This window comes from Procambarus clarkii, chromosome 64 (assembly GCF_040958095.1).
Source record: "Procambarus clarkii isolate CNS0578487 chromosome 64, FALCON_Pclarkii_2.0, whole genome shotgun sequence".
Lineage (NCBI taxonomy): Eukaryota > Metazoa > Arthropoda > Malacostraca > Decapoda > Cambaridae > Procambarus > Procambarus clarkii.
This window is the reverse complement of record NC_091213.1, coordinates 30,343,786-30,362,521: the sequence shown is the minus strand read 5'-3', so window position 1 is coordinate 30,362,521 and position 18,736 is coordinate 30,343,786. Positions and strand designations below refer to the sequence as shown.

Below are 18,736 nucleotides of genomic sequence, written 5' to 3'. Positions count from 1 at the left end.
AGGTACTGGAGGGAATTGTATGTAAACCAGGTACTGTAGTATGCTGTAGTCAGGTACTGTAGTATGCTGTAGGTCAGGTACTGTGGTATGCTGTAGGTCAGGTACTGGAGGGTATTGTATGTAAACCAGGTACTGTAGTATGCTGTAGGTCAGGTACTGTAGTATGCTGTAGGTCAGGTACTGGAGGGTATTGTATGTAAACCAGGCACTGTAGTATGCTGTAGGTCAGGTACTGTAGTATGCTGTAGGTCAGGTACAGTAGTATGCTGTAGGTCAGGTACTGTAGTATGCTGTAGGTCAGGTACTGTAGTATGCTGTAGGTCAGGTACTGTGGTATGCTGTAGGTCAGGTACTGTAGTATGCTGTAGATCAGGTACTGGGGTATGCTGTAGGTCAGGTACTGTAGTATGCTGTAGGTCAGGTACTGTGGTATGCTGTAGGTCAGGTACTGTAGTATGCTGTAGATCAGGTACTGGGGTATGCTGTAGGTCAGGTACTGTAGTATGCTGTATGTCAGGTGCTGCAGTATGCTGTATGTCAGGTAATGTAGTATGCTGTAGGTCAGGTACTGTAGTATGCTGTAGGTCAGGTACTGTAGTATGCTGTAGGTCAGGTACTGTAGTATGCTGTATGTCAGGTACTGCAGTATGCTGTATGTCAGGTACTGTGGTATGCTGTAGGTCAGGTACTGTAGTATGCTGTAGGTCAGGTACTGTAGTATGCTGTAGGTCAGGTACTGTAGTATGCTGTAGGTCAGGTACTGTAGTATGCTGTAGGTCAGGTACTGTAGTATGCTGTAGGTCAGGTACTGTAGTATGATGTAGGTCAGGTACTGTAGTATGCTGTAGGTCAGGTACTGGGGTATGCTGTAGGTCAGGTACTGTAGTATGCTGTAGGTCAGGTACTGTAGTATGCTGTAGGTCAGGTACTGGGGTATGTTGTAGGTCAGGTACTGTAGTATGCTGTAGGTCAGGTACTGGGGTATGCTGTAGGTCAGGTACTGGGGTATGCTGTAGGTCAGGTACTGTAGTATGCTGTAGGTCAGGTACTGCAGTATGCTGTAGGTCAGGTACTGGGGTATGCTGTAGGTCAGGTACTGTAGTATGCTGTAGGTCAGGTACTGTAGTATGCTGTAGGTCAGGTACTGGGGTATGCTGTAGGTCAGGTACTGTAGTATGCTGTAGGTCAGGTACTGTAGTATGCTGTAGGTCAGGTACTGGGGTATGTTGTAGGTCAGGTACTGTAGTATGCTGTAGGTCAGGTACTGGGGTATGCTGTAGGTCAGGTACTGGGGTATGCTGTAGGTCAGGTACTGTAGTATGCTGTAGGTCAGGTACTGCAGTATGCTGTAGGTCAGGTACTGGGGTATGCTGTAGGTCAGGTACTGTAGTATGCTGTAGGTCAGGTACTGTAGTATGCTGTAGGTCACGTACTGGGGTATGCTGTAGGTCAGGTACTGTAGTATGCTGTAGGTCAGGTACTGCAGTATGCTGTAGGTCAGGTACTGGGGTATGCTGTAGGTCAGGTACTGTAGGTCAGGTACTGTAGTATGCTGTAGGTCAGGTACTGGGGTATGCTGTATGTCAGGTACTGTGGTAGGCTGTAGGTCAGGTACTGTAGTATGCTGTAGGTCAGGTACTGTCGTATGCTGTAGGTCAGGTACTGGGGTATGCTGTAGGTCAGGTACTGTAGTATGCTGTAGGTCAGGTACTATAGTATGCTGTAGGTCAGGTACTGGGGTATGTTGTAGGTCAGGTACTGTAGTATGCTGTAGGTCAGGTACTGGGGTATGCTGTATGTAAACCAGGTACTGTAGTATGCTGGTGGTCAGGTACTGGGGTATGTTGTAGGTCAGGTACTGGGGTATGCTGTAGGTCAGGTACTGGGGTATGCTGTAGGTCAGGTACTGGGGTATGCTGTTGGTCAGGTACTGGGGTATGCTGTAGGTCAGGTACTCTGGTATGCTGTAGGTCAGGTACTGTGGTATGTTGTAGGTCAGGTACTGGGGTATGCTGTAGGTCAGGTACTGGGGTATGCTGTAGGTCAGGTACTGTGGTATGCTGTAGGACAGGTAATGTAGTATGCTGTAGGTCAGGTACTGGGGTATGCTGTAGGTCAGGTACTGTGGTATGTTTAGGTCAGGTACTCGGGTATGCTGTAGGTCAGGTACTGTAGTATGCTGTAGGTCAAGTACTGTAGTATGCTGTATGTCCGGTACTGTAGTATGCTGTAGGTCAGGTACTGTAGTATGCTGTAGGTCAGGTACTGGGGTATGCTGTAGGTCAGGTACTGTAGTATGCTGTAGGTCAGGTACTGTAGTATACTGTAGGTCAGGTACAGGGGTATGCTGTAGGTCAGGTACTGGGGTATGCTGTAGGTCAGGTACTTGGGTATGTTGTAGGTCAGGTAATGGGGTATGCTGTAGGTCAGGTACAGGGGTATGCTGTAGGTCAGGTACTGGGGTATGCTGTAGGTCAGGTACTGTAGTATGCTGTAGGTCAGGTACTGTAGTATGCTGTAGGTCAGGAACTGTAGTATGCTGTAGGACAGGTACTGTAGTATGCTGTAGGTCAGGTACTGTAGTATGCTGTAGGTCAGGTACTGTAGTATGCTGTAGGTCAAGTACTGCAGTATGCTGTAGGTCAGGTACTGGGGTATGCTGGTGGTCAGGTACTGGGGTATGCTGTAGGTCAGGTACTGTAGTATGCTGTAGGTCAGGTACTGGGGTATGCTGTAGGTCAGGTACTGGGGTATGCTGTAGGTCAGGTACTGGGGTATGCTGTAGGTCAGGTACTGGGGTATGCTTTATGTAAAGTACTGTAGTATGCTGTAGGTCAGGTACTGCAGTATGCTGTAGGTCAGGTACTCTAGTATGCTGTAAGTCAGGTACTGCAGTATGCTGTAGGTCAGGTACTGGGGTATGCTGTAGGTCAGGTACTGGGGTATGCTGTAGGTCAGGTACTGTAGTATGCTGTAGGTCAGGTACTGTAGTATGCTGTAGGTCACGTACTCTAGTATGCTGTAGGTCAGGTACTGGGGTATGCTGTACGTCAGGTACTGTAGTATTCTGTAGGTCAGGTACTGGGGTATGCTGTAGGTCAGGTACTGGGGTATGCTGTAGGTCAGGTACTGGGGTATGCTTTATGTAAAGTACTGTAGTATGCTGTAGATCAGGTACTGCAGTATGCTGTAGGTCAGGTACTCTAGTATGCTGTAGGTCAGGTACTGCAGTATGCTGTAGGTCAGGTACTGGGGTATGCTGTAGGTCAGGTACTGTAGTATGCTGTAGGTCAGGTACTGTAGTATGCTGTAGGTCAGGTACTGTAGTATGATGTAGGTCAGGTACTGTAGTATGCTGTAGGTCAGGTACTGGGGTATGCTGTAGGTCAGGTACTGTAGTATGCTGTAGGTCAGGTACTGTAGTATGCTGTAGGTCAGGTACTGGGGTATGTTGTAGGTCAGGTACTGTAGTATGCTGTAGGTCAGGTACTGGGGTATGCTGTAGGTCAGGTACTGTAGTATTCTGTAGGTCAGGTACTGTAGTATGCTGTAGGTCAGGTACTGGGGTATGCTGTAGGTCAGGTACTGTAGTATTCTGTAGGTCAGGTACTGGGGTATGCTGTAGGTCAGGTACTGTAGTATTCTGTAGGTCAGGTACTGGGGTATGCTATAGGTCAGGTACTGGGGTATGCTGTAGGTCAGGTACTGTAGTATGCTGTAGGTCAGGTACTGGGGTATGCTATAGGTCAGGTACTGGGGTATGCTGTAGGTCAGGTACTCGGGTATGCTGTAGGTCAGGTACTGTAGTATGCTGTAGGTCAGGTACTGTAGTATGCTGTAGGTCAGGTACTGTAGTATGCTGTAGGTCAGGTACTCTAGTATGCTGTAGGTCAGGTACTGTAGTATGCTGTAGGTCAGGTACTGCAGTATGCGGTAAGTCAGTTACTGTAGTATGTTGTAGGTCAGGTACTGTAGTATGCTGTAGGTCAGGTACTGGGGTATGCTGTAGGTCAGGTACTGGGGTATACTGTAGGTCAGGTACTGTAGTATACTGTAGGTCAGGTACTGCAGTATGCTGTTGGTCAGGTACTGTAGTATGCTGTAAGTCAGGTACTGGGGTATGCTGTAGGTCAGGTACTGTGGTATGCTGTAGGTCAGGTTCTGTGGTATGCTGAAGGGTGTAGCACAGACTACCTTACCTTACCTTGAGGTTACCTTGAGGTGCTTCCGGGGCTTAGCTTCCCCGCGGCCCGGTCGTCGACCAGGCCTCCTGGTTGCCGGACTGATCAACCAGGCTGTTGGACGCGGCTGCTCGCAGCCTGACGTACGAGTCACAGCCTGGTTGATCAGGTATCAACCTGATCACTATAGTGATCCCGTAATTAAGTTTGGTTATTCACGATAACTTTGTTACTGTGATATTTGGGTCAAAGTCTTAAATGAAGGTAAACCAACCAACCCTCACACAACCAACCAACCAACCAACCAACCAACACACCAACCAACCCTGACCCAACCAACCACAAACCCTCACACAACCAACCAACCAACACACCAATCCTCACACAACCAACTAACCAACCAACCAACCAACCAACCACCAACCTCACACAACCAACCAACCAACCATCAACCCTCACACAGCCACCAACCCTCACACACCCAACCATCAACCCTCACAAAACCAACCAACCAACCATCAACCCTCACACAACCAACCATCAACCCTCACACAACCAACCAACCAACCATCAACCCTCACACAACCAACCAACCAACCAACCAACCAACCAACCATCAACCCTCACACAACCAACCAACCAACCAACCAACCAACCAACCAACCAACCATCAACCCTCACACAACCAACCATCAACCCTCACACAACCAACAACCAACCCTCACACAACCAACCAACCAACCATCAACCTTCACACAACCAACCACCAACCAACCATCAACCCTCACACAACAACCATCCCTGACACAACAACCATCCCTCATACAGCCAACCAACCATCAACCCTCACACAACCAACCAACCAACCAACCAACCAACCAACCAACCATCAACCCTCACACAACCAACCAACCAACCATCAACCCTCACACAACCAACCATCAACCCTCACACAACCAACAACCAACCCTCACACAACCAACCAACCAACCATCAACCTTCACACAACCAACCACCAACCAACCATCAACCCTCACACAACAACCATCCCTGACACAACAACCATCCCTCACACAGCCACCAACCCTCACACAGCCACCAACCCTCACACAACAACCATCCCTCACACAGCCACCAACCCTCACACAGCCACCAACCCTCACACAGCCACCAACCCTCACACAGCCACCAACCCTCACATAATCAGTCAGCTATTAACGATGACGATCCAGTTGGGAAGAAAACGTTTTAGCAGAACTTCTCCCCTTTCAAACGTGGTTTATTGTGCATTAATATGATAAACGATTATTTATAATTCAGCTCTCATTCCACTAAATTGTTAACATTCCAGGATAAATAAACCCCGCGCTCAGTGTCCCAATGAGAGACCGATATAACAATTAACAGTAGACCAACACCAACACCGTAACACCCTTCAAGACACTAGGGTGTTTAGCCTACACCCTCCAAGTCACTAGGGTGTCTAGCTTACACCCTTCAAGACACTAGGGTGTCTAGCCATCACCCTCCAAGCCCTCAACTACAACAAAACTACGATCTAAAAGTTACTAAACTTTCATATAAAGTTCGGAAAGATAAATTCCTGTGAGATGCAAATGTCAGGGTGAGCTGTCGAGAACATTGTTGTGACGGATGTGGTGTGAGTGAGGGGGGGGGAGAGAGAGAGAGAGAGAGGGAGAGAGAGAGAGAGAGAGAGAGAGAGAGAGAGAGAGAGAGAGAGAGAGAGAGAGAGAGAGAGAGAGAGAGAGAGAGAGAGAGAGAGAGAGAGAGAGAGAGAGAGAGAGAGAGAGAGAGAGAGAGAGAGAGAGAGAGAGAGAGAGAAATGCAACAACAAAATATTACCATCTGGTATTTTTAATTAATTCGGGTGTCTTATTGGCGAGGTAGTAAAATATGGCTGAATTACACCGCAGAGTTTCATCTCACATTTTATTAATTCTCATGTTCTTGAAGATATCCTCATAATGCACCCAAAATTTGCCAGTGGAGGCTATTGAACACATGACCCTGCATGACTGACCATCCTGCGAGATGGGGACTCAGTGTCACAGCTACCGTATTCTCTCCTGTGTCCATGATGATATCCTCATAATGCACCCATAGTCTGCCAGTGCAGACTACTGATAACATGCCTCTGTAGGACTAACCATCCTGTGTGATGGGAATTTTAGCATCACGTAGCTACATTTTTGAAACACTGTACTCCCCTTCATATAGTCTAGGGTAGCTGCACAAATGCACATGTACCTAAATGTGTTATTAAAAAAATTGTGACGAAATTTAATTGTAAATGTTGGGGAGAACCTTATAGAATGTCGTAGTGCTTGAGTGAAAGTGAAGGAAAGATCCCAATATATTCTTAAGTGTATTAACAAAGAAAAATCGGGTGTGACCTTCAGCCTTTCTCAAGGCGCTGTATAGAATGTTCTGGACAATATTTTAGGAACTTGCAGTAATATATCTGGCAGAGCGCCTCACGAGGCGTCTATCATTGGAGTCGTTGTGGTTCTACTACCCGGAGACTCCCCAGTGACTCCCCAGGGACTCTCCAGGGACTCTCCAGGGACTCCCCAGGGACTCCCCAGGGACTCCCCAAGGACTCTCCAGGGATTCCCCAGGGACTCACCAGGAACACCCCAGGGACTCTCCAGGGACTCCCCAAGGACTCATCAAGGAATGTCGAAGTTTCAGAATTTTTTTTCGATAATCCTCATTTCTTGACATTGTGGTCAGGGGTCCGAGGAGTCATTATTCCCACTCTGAACATCACAGAGTTTGTGCTTATATGAATTTACGAGATTAGTTAATTTTGCTTCATAAAGAATAATTTTACGGTTAAACGGATCACCTTTACTAAAATATATTTTGTAAAGTTGATCAGTCAAAGTAACAATAAAATTATCCATTACCAACCTGTCATCCTGTTACAATGTTTATCCTCTCCAGCTGCTCCACTATTCTCGTCCTGATTACTGTCTCTAGCACCGTACAAGGAATACCCGTCAGTCACAATGGTCTGTAATTTAGTACAAGCTGTCTGTCCCACTCAATATTGGAGATACATTTGTCTTTCTCTATAATTCTGGAAGAATTTCTGTTTCGGGTGTTTTATTAAAAACCTCACTTAGTGGGTGACAGAGTTATGTATGGGGATAATAAAGATGGGCGTTATTACAGACTATCTTCTTGAAGTTATCTTGAGATGATTTCGGGGCTTTAGTGTCCCCGCGGTTCGGTCCTCGACCAGGCCTCCACCCCCAGGAAGCAGCCCGTTACAGCTGACTAACACCCAGGTACCTATTTTACTGCTAGGTAACAGAGGCATAGGGCGAAAGAAACTCTGCCCATTATTTCTCGCCGGCGCCTGGGATCGAACCCAGAACCACAGGATCACAAGTCCAGTGTGCTGTCCGCTCGGCCGACCGGCTCCCTCAAGCTAATGACAATATAACTATCAATAATAGAGGGAATATTGCGGAGTATTTGTAAGTAATTAAGTAAATATTGATAAAAGTAGTTCACAGGTGAGTAAAAGGAAAGGATAATTATTATGAAAGTATTTGTTTAAGACGTGAATGACAGAGTAAATAACGATATAATAATTGTGTTACAAATAATTTAATCAACTGAAATATTTAAAAATTCTTACTTTTTATTAATTATTTTAAAAGTATTTTCAACATATAATTTTTCACTTCAACCTGAGCATCTGTTCAACATTATTGAACTAAGTATCTGGGCTAAAAACTTATATTAGAATTACAAGTGTGTAAAATATAATTTGATGTCTGTAAGTGATGAGAACTCCAAGTGACAAATGAAAATTGTATATATGAATGGAGAACTGAAGCTGACACAAGTAAGAGGGTAAAGGAGGATTACAAAGTATTTTTAGCTATTTACGAATTCTCGTTATTTATTACCGTGAATGTGTCAAGTAGCACTTCCATAAGCTTCAGTGTGCAGGGATTGAGAACGTATCCGGTTCACTTCGTCATTTAGGTTAATCCGTTCTGTGATGAATGCATAAATGATAATCTCTCCTGCTCAGAACCCTCAGTGAAAATATTTGGAAATAAATACGGAATTTTCTCTTCTGAGACGACGAAATGCTTACATATTAGCAGTGATTAAGTTTTGTTTTTAGCAGCATTCGTGAACCTCTCTAGCATATTCTCTATTGGCTCTCAGTATCCGGGACTCTCCCAGACGGAGCTCTCCCAGACGGGGCTCTCCCAGACGGGGCTCTACCAGACGGGGCTCTCCCAGACGGGACTCTCCCAGACGGAGCTCTCCCAGACGGAGCTCTCCCAGACGGGGCTCTCCCAGACGGGGCTCTACCAGACGGGGCTCTCCCAGACGGGACTCTCCCAGACGAGGCTCTCCCAGACGGAGCTCTCCCAGACGGGGCTCTCCAAGACGGGGCTCTCCCAGACGGGGCTCTCCCAGACGGGGCTCTCCCAGACGGGGCTCTCCCAGACATGACTCTCCCAGACGGGACTCTCCCAGACGGGGCTCTCCCAGACATGACTCTCCCAGACGGGGCTCTCCCAGACGGGGCTCTCCCAGACGGGGCTCTCCCAGACGGGACTCTCCCAGACGGGACTCTCCCAGACATGACTCTCCCAGACGGGGCTCTCCCAGACGGGGCTCTCCCAGACGGGGCTCTCCCAGACGGGGCTTTCCCAGACGGGGCTCTACCAGACGGGGCTCTCCCAGACGGGGCTCTCCCAGACATGACTCTCCCAGACGGGACTCTCCCAGACGGGGCTCTCCCAGACATGACTCTCCCAGACGGGGCTCTCCCAGACGGGGCTCTCCCAGACGGGGCTCTCCCAGACGGGGCTTTCCCAGACGGGGCTCTACCAGACGGGGCTCTCCCAGACGGGGCTCTCCCAGACGGGGCTCTCCCAGACGGGGCTCTCCCAGACGGGACTCTCCCAGACGGGACTCTCCCAGACGGTGCTCTCCCAGACGGGGCTTTCCCAGACGGGGCTCTCCCAGACGGGGCTCTCCCAGACGGAGCTCTCCCAGACATGACTCTCCCAGACGGGGCTCTCCCAGACGGGACTCTCCCAGACAAGGCTCTCCCAGACATGACTCTCCCAGACGGGGCTCTCCCAGACGGGACTCTCCCAGACGGAGCTCTCCCAGACGGGACTCTCCCAGACGGAGCTCTCCCAGACGGGACTCTCCCAGACGGGACTCTCCCAGACGGGACTCTCCCAGACGGTGCTCTCCCAGACGGGGCTTTCCCAGACGGGGCTCTCCCAGACGGGGCTCTCCCAGACGGGGCTCTCCCAGACGGGGCTCTCCCTGACGGGGCTCTCCCAGACGGGGCTCTCCCAGACGGGGCTCTCCCAGACGGGGCTCTCCCAGACGGGGCTCTCCCAGACGGGACTCTCCCAGACTGGGCTCTCCCAGACATGACTCTCCCAGACGGGGCTCTCCCAGACGGGGCTCTCCCAGACATGACTCTCCCAGACGGGGCTCTCCCAGACGGGGCTCTCCCAGACGGGACTCTCCCAGACGGGACTCTCCCAGACAGGGCTCTCCCAGACATGACTCTCCTAGACGGGGCTCTCCCAGACGGGGCTCTCCCAGACGGGGCTCTCCCAGACGGGACTCTCCCAGCCGGGACTCTCCCAGACGGGGTTCTTTCAGACGGGGCTCTCCCAGACATGATTCTCCCAGACGGGGCTCTCCCAGACGGGGCTCTCCCAGACGGGACTCTCCCAGACGGGACTCTCCCAGACGGGGTTCTTTCAGACGGGGCTCTCCCAGACATGATTCTCCCAGACGGGGCTCTCCCAGACGGGGCTCTCCCAGACGAGGCTCTCCCAGACGGGACTCTCCCAGACGGGGCTCTCCCAGACAGGGTTCTCCCAGACGGGGCTCTCCCAGACGAGGCTCTCCCAGACGGGACTCTCCCAGACGGGGCTCTCCCAGACAGGGTTCTCCCAGACGGGGCTCTCCCAGACGAGGCTCTCCCAGACGGGACTCTCCCAGACGGGGCTCTCCCAGACATTGTTCTCCCAGACGGGGCTCTCCCAGACGGGACTCCTCCTGACGGGGCAGGCGTGAGGAACGATAACTTCAGACAGGAGATTCTTCACCTCACTTGTCGTGTCACCGGACGCTCCCGCTGCTTGAAGAGGCTGTTGGGGACCTCACTCCGCCTTCCACCTCTCCCGGGGGTGGGGAGTCGGGGCGCTTCCGGCCCATGGATCTTCCTCGGCCGAAGATCAACAACTGCAACAATTTCCGTTACCTCTTTTATTTATTTATTTATAAATATAAGAGTTCCTACATTCTTGCACAAATAGCGTTTCGGGCAAGTACTTAATTCTAATTTTCCCTGGATTATGACCCGCTTAATCGTTTAACAACCAGGTACCACACCTCCCCAACACTTTGTGAGGGAGGTGTTCAATGTTATGTGCTAAGAATCATAATTAAGAACACTAGTCTGTCCCAAAATATATCTTAGGATAACTTCTATCACCACCATAATCAACCAGTATTTTATATAATTCGTCCTTCACCTCAGAGATAAAACATTATTTTGTCTTTCAGTTTACGAACATTTGACAACATATTTCCTCTGGATAACTATCAGTTTTCTGTATGAAGAAAAATTCACATATCGTAACCCAATTTTGTCGCGATGCTCGGCAAGTTACCGCTCCTGGAGTGGTGGGCTTTATACGTCATTCAGCATTTTTGTAGCTAATTTTGCATAATTTCAAATTCCTTTCCTAATGTTAATGTAACCAGCGCTTCAGGGTGCAAAAATTCTTGTTTTTACAGGACAACATTTTTTTTTTTAACGGACTTATATGATGATGCAGCATTTGTGTTAACTCCTTCACAACATCTACTTGGAAAACACACACACACACACACACACACACACACACACACACACACACACACACACACACACACACACACACACATATATATATATTTATATATATATATATATATATATATATATATATATATATATATATATATATATATATATAGGTTAATAACCTATATATATATATATATATATATATATATATATATAGGTTATTATATATATATATATTTATTATATATATATATATATATATATATACATATATATACATATATATATATATACATATATATATATATATATATATATATATATATATATATATATATATATATATATACATATATATATATATATATATATATATATATATATATATATATATATATATATATATATATATATATATATATATATATATATATATATATATATATATATGACAATGTCAGACCACGGAGGAAAATGAAACAGGAATTTCCTTAAGTACTTTCGTATATTAAATACATCTTCAGAAGGAATCGTTTATTTTCGTGATATACACACACATATATATATATATATATATATATATATATATATATATATATATATATATATATATATGTCGTACCTAGTAGCCAGAACGCACTTGTCAGCCTACTATGCAAGGCCAAATTTGCCTAATAAGCCAAGTTTTCCTGAATTAATATATTTTCTCTAATTTTTTTCTTATGAAAAGATAAAACTACCCGTTTCATTATGTATGATGTCAATTTTTTTTTATTTTAGTTAAAATCAACGTAGATATTTGACCGAACCTAACCAACCCTACCTAACCTAACCTAACCTATCTTTATAGGTTAGGTTAGGTTAGGTAGCCGAAAAAGTTAGGTTAGGTTAGGTTAGGTAGGTTAGGTCGTCGAAAAACAATTAATTCATGAAAACTTGGCTTATTAGGCAAATCAGGCCTTGCATAGTAGGCCAAAAAGTGCGTTCTGGCTACTAGGTACGACATATATATATATATATATATATATATATATATATATATATATGTCGTACCTAATAGCCAGAACGCACTTCTCAGCCAACTATGCATGGCCCAATTTGCCTAATAAGCCAAGTTTTCATGAATTAATGTTTTTTCGACTACCTAACCTACCTAACCTAACCTAACCTAACTTTTTCTGCTACCTAACCTAACCTAACCGATAGAGATAGGTTAGGTTAGGTTAGGTAGGGTTGGTTAGGTTCGGTCATATATCTACGTTAATTTTAACTCCAATAAAAAAAATTGACCTCATACATAATGAAAATGGTAGCTTTATCATTTCATAAGAAAAAAATTAGAAAAAATATATTAATTCAGGAAAACTTGGCTTATTAGGCAAATCGGGCCTTGCATAGTAGGCTGAGAAGTGCGTTCTGGCTATTAGGTACGACATATATATATATATATATATATATATATATATATATATATATATATATATATCGTACCTAGTAGCCAGAACGCACTTATCGGCCTACTATGCAAGGCCCGATTTGCCCAATAAGCCAAGTTTTCCTGAATTAATATTTTTTCTCAAATTTTTTTCTTATGAAATGATAAATCTTACCATTTCATTATGTATGAGGTCAATTTTTTTTTATTGGAGTTTAAATTAACGTAGATATATGACCAAACCTAACCAACCCTACCTAACCTAACCTAACCTATCTTTATAGGTTAGGTTAGGTTAGGTAGCGGAAAAAGTTAGGTTAGGTTAGGTTAGGTAGCGGAAAAAGTTAGGTTAGGTTAGGTAGGTTAGGCAGTCGAAAAACTATTAATTCATGAAAACTTGGCTTATTAGGCAAATTGGGCCTTTCATAGTAGGCTGAGAAGTGAGTTCTGGCTACTAGGTACGACATATATATATATATATATATATATATATATATATATATATATATATATATATATATATATATATATATTTATATATATGTATATATATAGAGCTTCGACCTCACTCGCGAGGGGTCCACGGTTCGAGACTCCTACAGCCGTGGAGAGACTCCTACAGCCGTGGAGAGACTCCTACAGCCGTGGAGAGACTCCTACAGCCGTGGAGAGACTCCTACAGCCGTGGAGAGACTACTACAGCTAGCTCCTTTCTAGCCGAGTGTATCCTGGTCATCGCGGCACAGTTATTATCTTTTATAGTTTACTATTAGCATTGTCACTTATTGCAGGTGAAGAGTGACAATAACGAGGCTGAAGATATGACGACTAAACAACACATCAGAAGACGACGACGTTTCGGTCCATCCTGGACCATTATCAAATTGTAGACAGTTGTCTTGATAATGGTCCAGAACGGACCGAAACGTCGTGGTGGTCTTTTAGTGTTGTGGTGTGTTGGTTGGTCATCATTGTCAGTAACACCTCGTTACTACCATCTTCACAGTGCTTCTTCTAATTAACAATTTGATGCATTACATTATTTATTTGTATTACACAGTTGATTTATTGTTGTTGTGTGATGCCTTAATGCTGTGAACGTGTTCACTACAATGATACTGTGATGCTGTGAACGTGTTCACTACAATGATACTGTGATGCTGTGAACGTGTTCACTACAATGATGCTGTGAACGTGTTCACTACAATGATACTGTGATGCTGTGAACGTATTCACTACAATGATACTGTGATGCTGTGAACGTGTTCACTACAATGATTCTGTGATGCTGTCAACGTGTTCACTACGATGATACTGTGATGCTGTGAACGTGTTCACTACAATGATACTGTGATGCTGTGAACGTGTTCACTACAATGATGCTGTGAACGTGTTCACTACAATGATACTGTGATGCTGTGAACGTGTTCACTACAATGATGCTGTGAACGTGTTCACTACAATGATACTGTGATGCTGTGAACGTGTTCACTACGATGATACTGTGATGCTGTGAACGTGTTCACTACAATGATACTGTGATGCTGTGAACGTGTTCACTACAATGATACTGTGATGTTGTGAACGTGTTCACTACAATGATGCTGTGAACGCGTTCACTACAATGATACTGTGATGCTGTGAACGTGTTCACTACAATGATACTGTGATGCTGTGAACGTGTTCACTACAATGATACTGTGATGCTGTGAACGTGTTCACTACGATGATACTGTGATGCTGTGAACGTGTTCACTACAATCATACTGTGATGCTGTGAACGTGTTCACTACGATGATACCATTATGCTGTGAACGTGTTCACTACGATGATACTGTGATGCTGTGAACGTGTTTACTACAATGATACTGTGATGCTGTGAACGTGTTCACTACGATGATACTGTGATGCTGTGGACGTGTTCACTACGATGATACTGTGATGCTGTGAACGTGTTCACTACAATGATGCTGTGAACGTGTTCACTACAATGATACTGTGATGCTGTGAACGTGTTCACTACGATGATACTGTGATGCTGTGAACGTGTTCACTACAATGATGCTGTGAACGTGTTCACTACGATGATACTGTGATGCTGTGAACGTGTTCACTACGATGATACTGTGATGCTGTGAACGTGTTCACTACAATGATGCTGTGAACGTGTTCACTACAATGATACTGTGATGCTGTGAACGTGTTCACTACGATGATACTGTGAACGTGTTCACTACAATGATACTGTGATGCTGTGAACGTGTTCACTACAATGATACTGTGATGCTGTGAACGTGTTCACTACGATGATACTGTGATGCTGTGGACGTGTTCACTACGATGATGCTGTGATGCTGTGAACGTGTTCACTACGATGATACTGTGATGCTGTGAACGTGTTCACTACGATGATACTGTGATGCTGTGAACGTGTTCACTACGATGATACTGTGAACGTGTTCACTACAATGATACTGTGATGCTGTGGACGTGTTCACTACGATGATACTGTGATGCTGTGAACGTGTTCACTACGATGATTCTGTGATGCTGTGAACGTGTTCACTACAATGATGCTGTGAACGTGTTCACTACAATGATACTGTGATGCTGTGAACGTGTTCACTACAATGATACTGTGATGCTGTGATCGTGTTCACTACGATGATACTGTGATGCTGTGAACGTGTTCACTACAATGATGCTGTGAACGTGTTCACTACAATGATACTGTGATGCTGTGAACGTGTTCACTACAATGATACTGTGATGCTGTGAACGTGTTCACTACAATGATACTGTGATGCTGTGAACGTGTTCACTACGATGATACTGTGATGCTATGAACGTGTTCACTACGATGATACTGTGATGCTGTGAACGTGTTCACTACAATGATACTGTGATGCTGTGAACGGTTCACTACGATGATTCTGTGATGCTGTGAACGTGTTCACTACGATGATACTGTGATGCTGTGAACGTGTTCACTACGATGATACTGTGATGCTGTGAACGTGTTCACTACGATGATGCTGTGATGCTGTGAACGTGTTCACTACGATGATGCTGTGATGCTGTGAACGTGTTCACTACGATGATGCTGTGATGCTGTGAACGTGTTCACTACGATGATACTGTGATGCTGTGAACGTGTTCACTACGATGATACTGTGATGCTGTGAACGTGTTCACTACGATGATACTGTGATGCTGTGAACGTGTTCACTACGATGATGCTGTGATGCTGTGAACGTGTTCACTACGATGGTACTGTGATGCTGTGAACGTGTTCACTACGATGATGCTGTGATGCTGTGAACGTGTTCACTACGATGATACTGTGATGCTGTGAACGTGCTCACTACGATGATAATGTGATGCTGTGAACGTGTTCACTACGATGATACTGTGATGCTGTGAACGTGTTCACTACGATGATACTGTGATGCTGTGAGCGTGTTCAGTACGGAGGTAAATAGTTACTAGATGTCTGGGATGATGTGACCCCCGCCTGGCTGTATCGGATATGACTTGCTCCAGTATTAGCCGTGTTATATGTGGCGCTTCTCTATACGACATGACTTGTATAAGTATTAGACATGTTATATGTTATATGACATGTTTCCATGTGGAATCAAAATATAATTTACTTAAACATATTTTAAGCAAAGGACAGGAACGTAGTATATCATACAAATTGATTAGATTGAATTCTAATGATCCGAAATGGATATCAAAGGATCTGAAGAACCTCATTGGTAGAAAGTGAGTTTGATTCTTAGGATTAAGAATGGGAAAGTCAGTTTAGAACAAGAACTCGTCCAACTGGTTAAAAAAGTTAAAAAAAGAGATAAGAAGGGCAAAAAGAGACTATGAAGTTAGTATAGCACGGCGAGCAAAGACAAATCCTAAAGTATATTTTCAGTTATATTGAACAAATATTAGGGAAAGGATAGATCCATTAAAAACTTAGACAAGTCAGATAACTAATAACGACGAAGAGATGAGTAGTTTTTTTATTAAAATTTGATCTCTGTATTTACTAGAGAGGAACACAACACTATGCCTTCATCTGAATAGGTCTATGTGGTTGGTGACGAGAACAGGTTGACTAGTTTAGTAGTTACCAGGGAGAATGTTATTAAACAAATAGTAAAATTCAAGCCAAAGAAATTCTCAGGGGCCGAAACAAGTGTTTGCCAGGGTGCTTACGATACGCAAAAAGAAGCTTCGCGAGCCATTGTCTACCATATTTAATTAACCATTAGAGTCAGGCAGAGTGCCAGAGTCGTGAAAGGTTGCTAATGTTGTACCAATTTTCAAGAAAGGAGATAGCTCACTTGCGTCAAACTATCGGCCAATTAGCTTAACGTCTATTGTGGGACAGTTACTTGAATCGATGAAAATACCATTCGTTCTCATCTTGAAAAACATAAATTAATAAATGATTCACAACATGGTTTTACAAATGGCCGTTCATGTTTAAGAAATTAGCTATTATTTTGTTCTAGCATAGTTGAGGCAGTTGATAGTGGTAATGACTGTGATGTGTACCTTGACATTACCAAAGCTTTTGATACAGTGCCACATGAAAGAATGATTAAAAAGACAGAGGCTCACGGTATTGTGGGTGCTATATCAAGTTGGATTAAGGTATGGCTATACCAAAGGAAACCAAGTGGGGTTATACCATGGCTATATCAATGGGGTTAAGTCAGAGTGGGAAAATGTAAGTGGGATGCCTAAAGGGTCTGTCCTGGGACCTCTGTTATTCGTAACTTATATAAATGATTTAGATTCAGGTTTGATCAGCAATATTTGCAAATTTGCCGATGATACAAAAGTTGGGAGGGTAATAAGAACGGAAAAAGACTCACTATCACACCAAGACGGCAGACGCAATTTAATTCTGACAAACGAATGGTTTTGATGCTAGGTAATGATGATAGGGTTACAAGACACGAGCTAGATGGTGTTGAGATTGCGAAAGGGATCTGGGAGTAATGATTAGTAAAAATTTAAACCCAAAAAAATGAATGCATAAATGTTCGTAATAAGACAAATAGGACACTAAGATTTATTAATCGAAGCGTTAGTAACAAGACACCTGGTGTTGTTCTTCAGCTATATCTTGCTCTGGTTAGGCCCCATTTAGATTATGTAGTTCAGTTTTGGTCGCCGTACTATAGAATGGATATAAATTCACTTGAACACGTTCAGCGTAGGACGACAAAGTTAATTCCGCAAATTAGAAACCTGTCACATGAAGAAAGATTGGCAAAGCTTAATTATATTACATTCTCTAGAAATGGGAAGAATTAGAGGTAACATGATAGAGGTGTACAAGTGAATGAATATACATAACAAAGGGAATATTAGTACGGTATTCAAGATATCAACACAGGGAAGGGAAGGGAACTATCAGGATAATGCACCAAGCTATTACGACTATATAGCATTGGGAAGGGGTCAGGATAAGGATTAGGGATGGGACGGGGGAAGGAATGGTGGCGCAACCATCTGGACGGTCGGGGATTGAACGCCGACCTGCATGAAGCGAGACCGTCGCTCTACCGTCCAGCCCACGTGGTTGGGTATCAACACAGGACAGAACACGAAAGAATGGGTATAAATTAGACAAGCTTAGATTTAGGAAAACCTCGGTAAATACTGCTTCGGAAAGAGGGTTGTTGATTTGTGGAACCATTTACCACGTTACATGGTGGAGGTGGGGTCCCTTAATTGTTTCAAGCGTTGGTTGGACATGTATATGAGTCGGATTGGGTGGATATAAATAGGAGCTGCCTCATATGGGTCAATAGACCTTCTGCAGTTATATTTATTCTCATGTTCTTATGTTCTCCCTATACGACATGACTTGTATAAGTATTAAACACGTTATATGCGGTGCTTCTCCGTATATGACATGACTTGTATAAGAATTAGACGTGCAATATTTATTATAACATGTTATTTATATATTAGACGTGAATTAGACGTGTGGAGCTTCTCCGTATATGACATCACCTGTACACGTATTAGAAGTGTCAGAGGAAGTGAATAAAACCAGAATCAGACGTATCAAATATATATAACAGGATAACATATTATGTGAATCTTATATGATCTCAACGTTATTCACGGATTTGCTTCATTTGATTTGATATCAAACGCAATATTGTGGTCGTGTAACTGCAGTAAATAAAATAAATGAAAGCCGACCACCTGAAAATA

The 18,736-nt window shown here is 44.2% G+C and overlaps 1 protein-coding gene across 1 annotated transcript in view; it reads right to left on the bottom strand.

Annotated features, from left to right (window-relative positions):
• Positions 1 to 9,064: 9,064 nt before the first annotated feature.
• Positions 9,065 to 18,736, bottom strand: part of LOC138354831 (ice-structuring glycoprotein-like) — a 39,531-nt gene continuing 29,859 nt past the window's right edge. The window contains exon 4 of the mRNA XM_069309331.1: positions 9,065 to 9,739. Within this exon, the coding sequence (XP_069165432.1) occupies positions 9,065 to 9,739 (675 nt within the window). The remainder of the gene's footprint in view (positions 9,740 to 18,736) is intronic.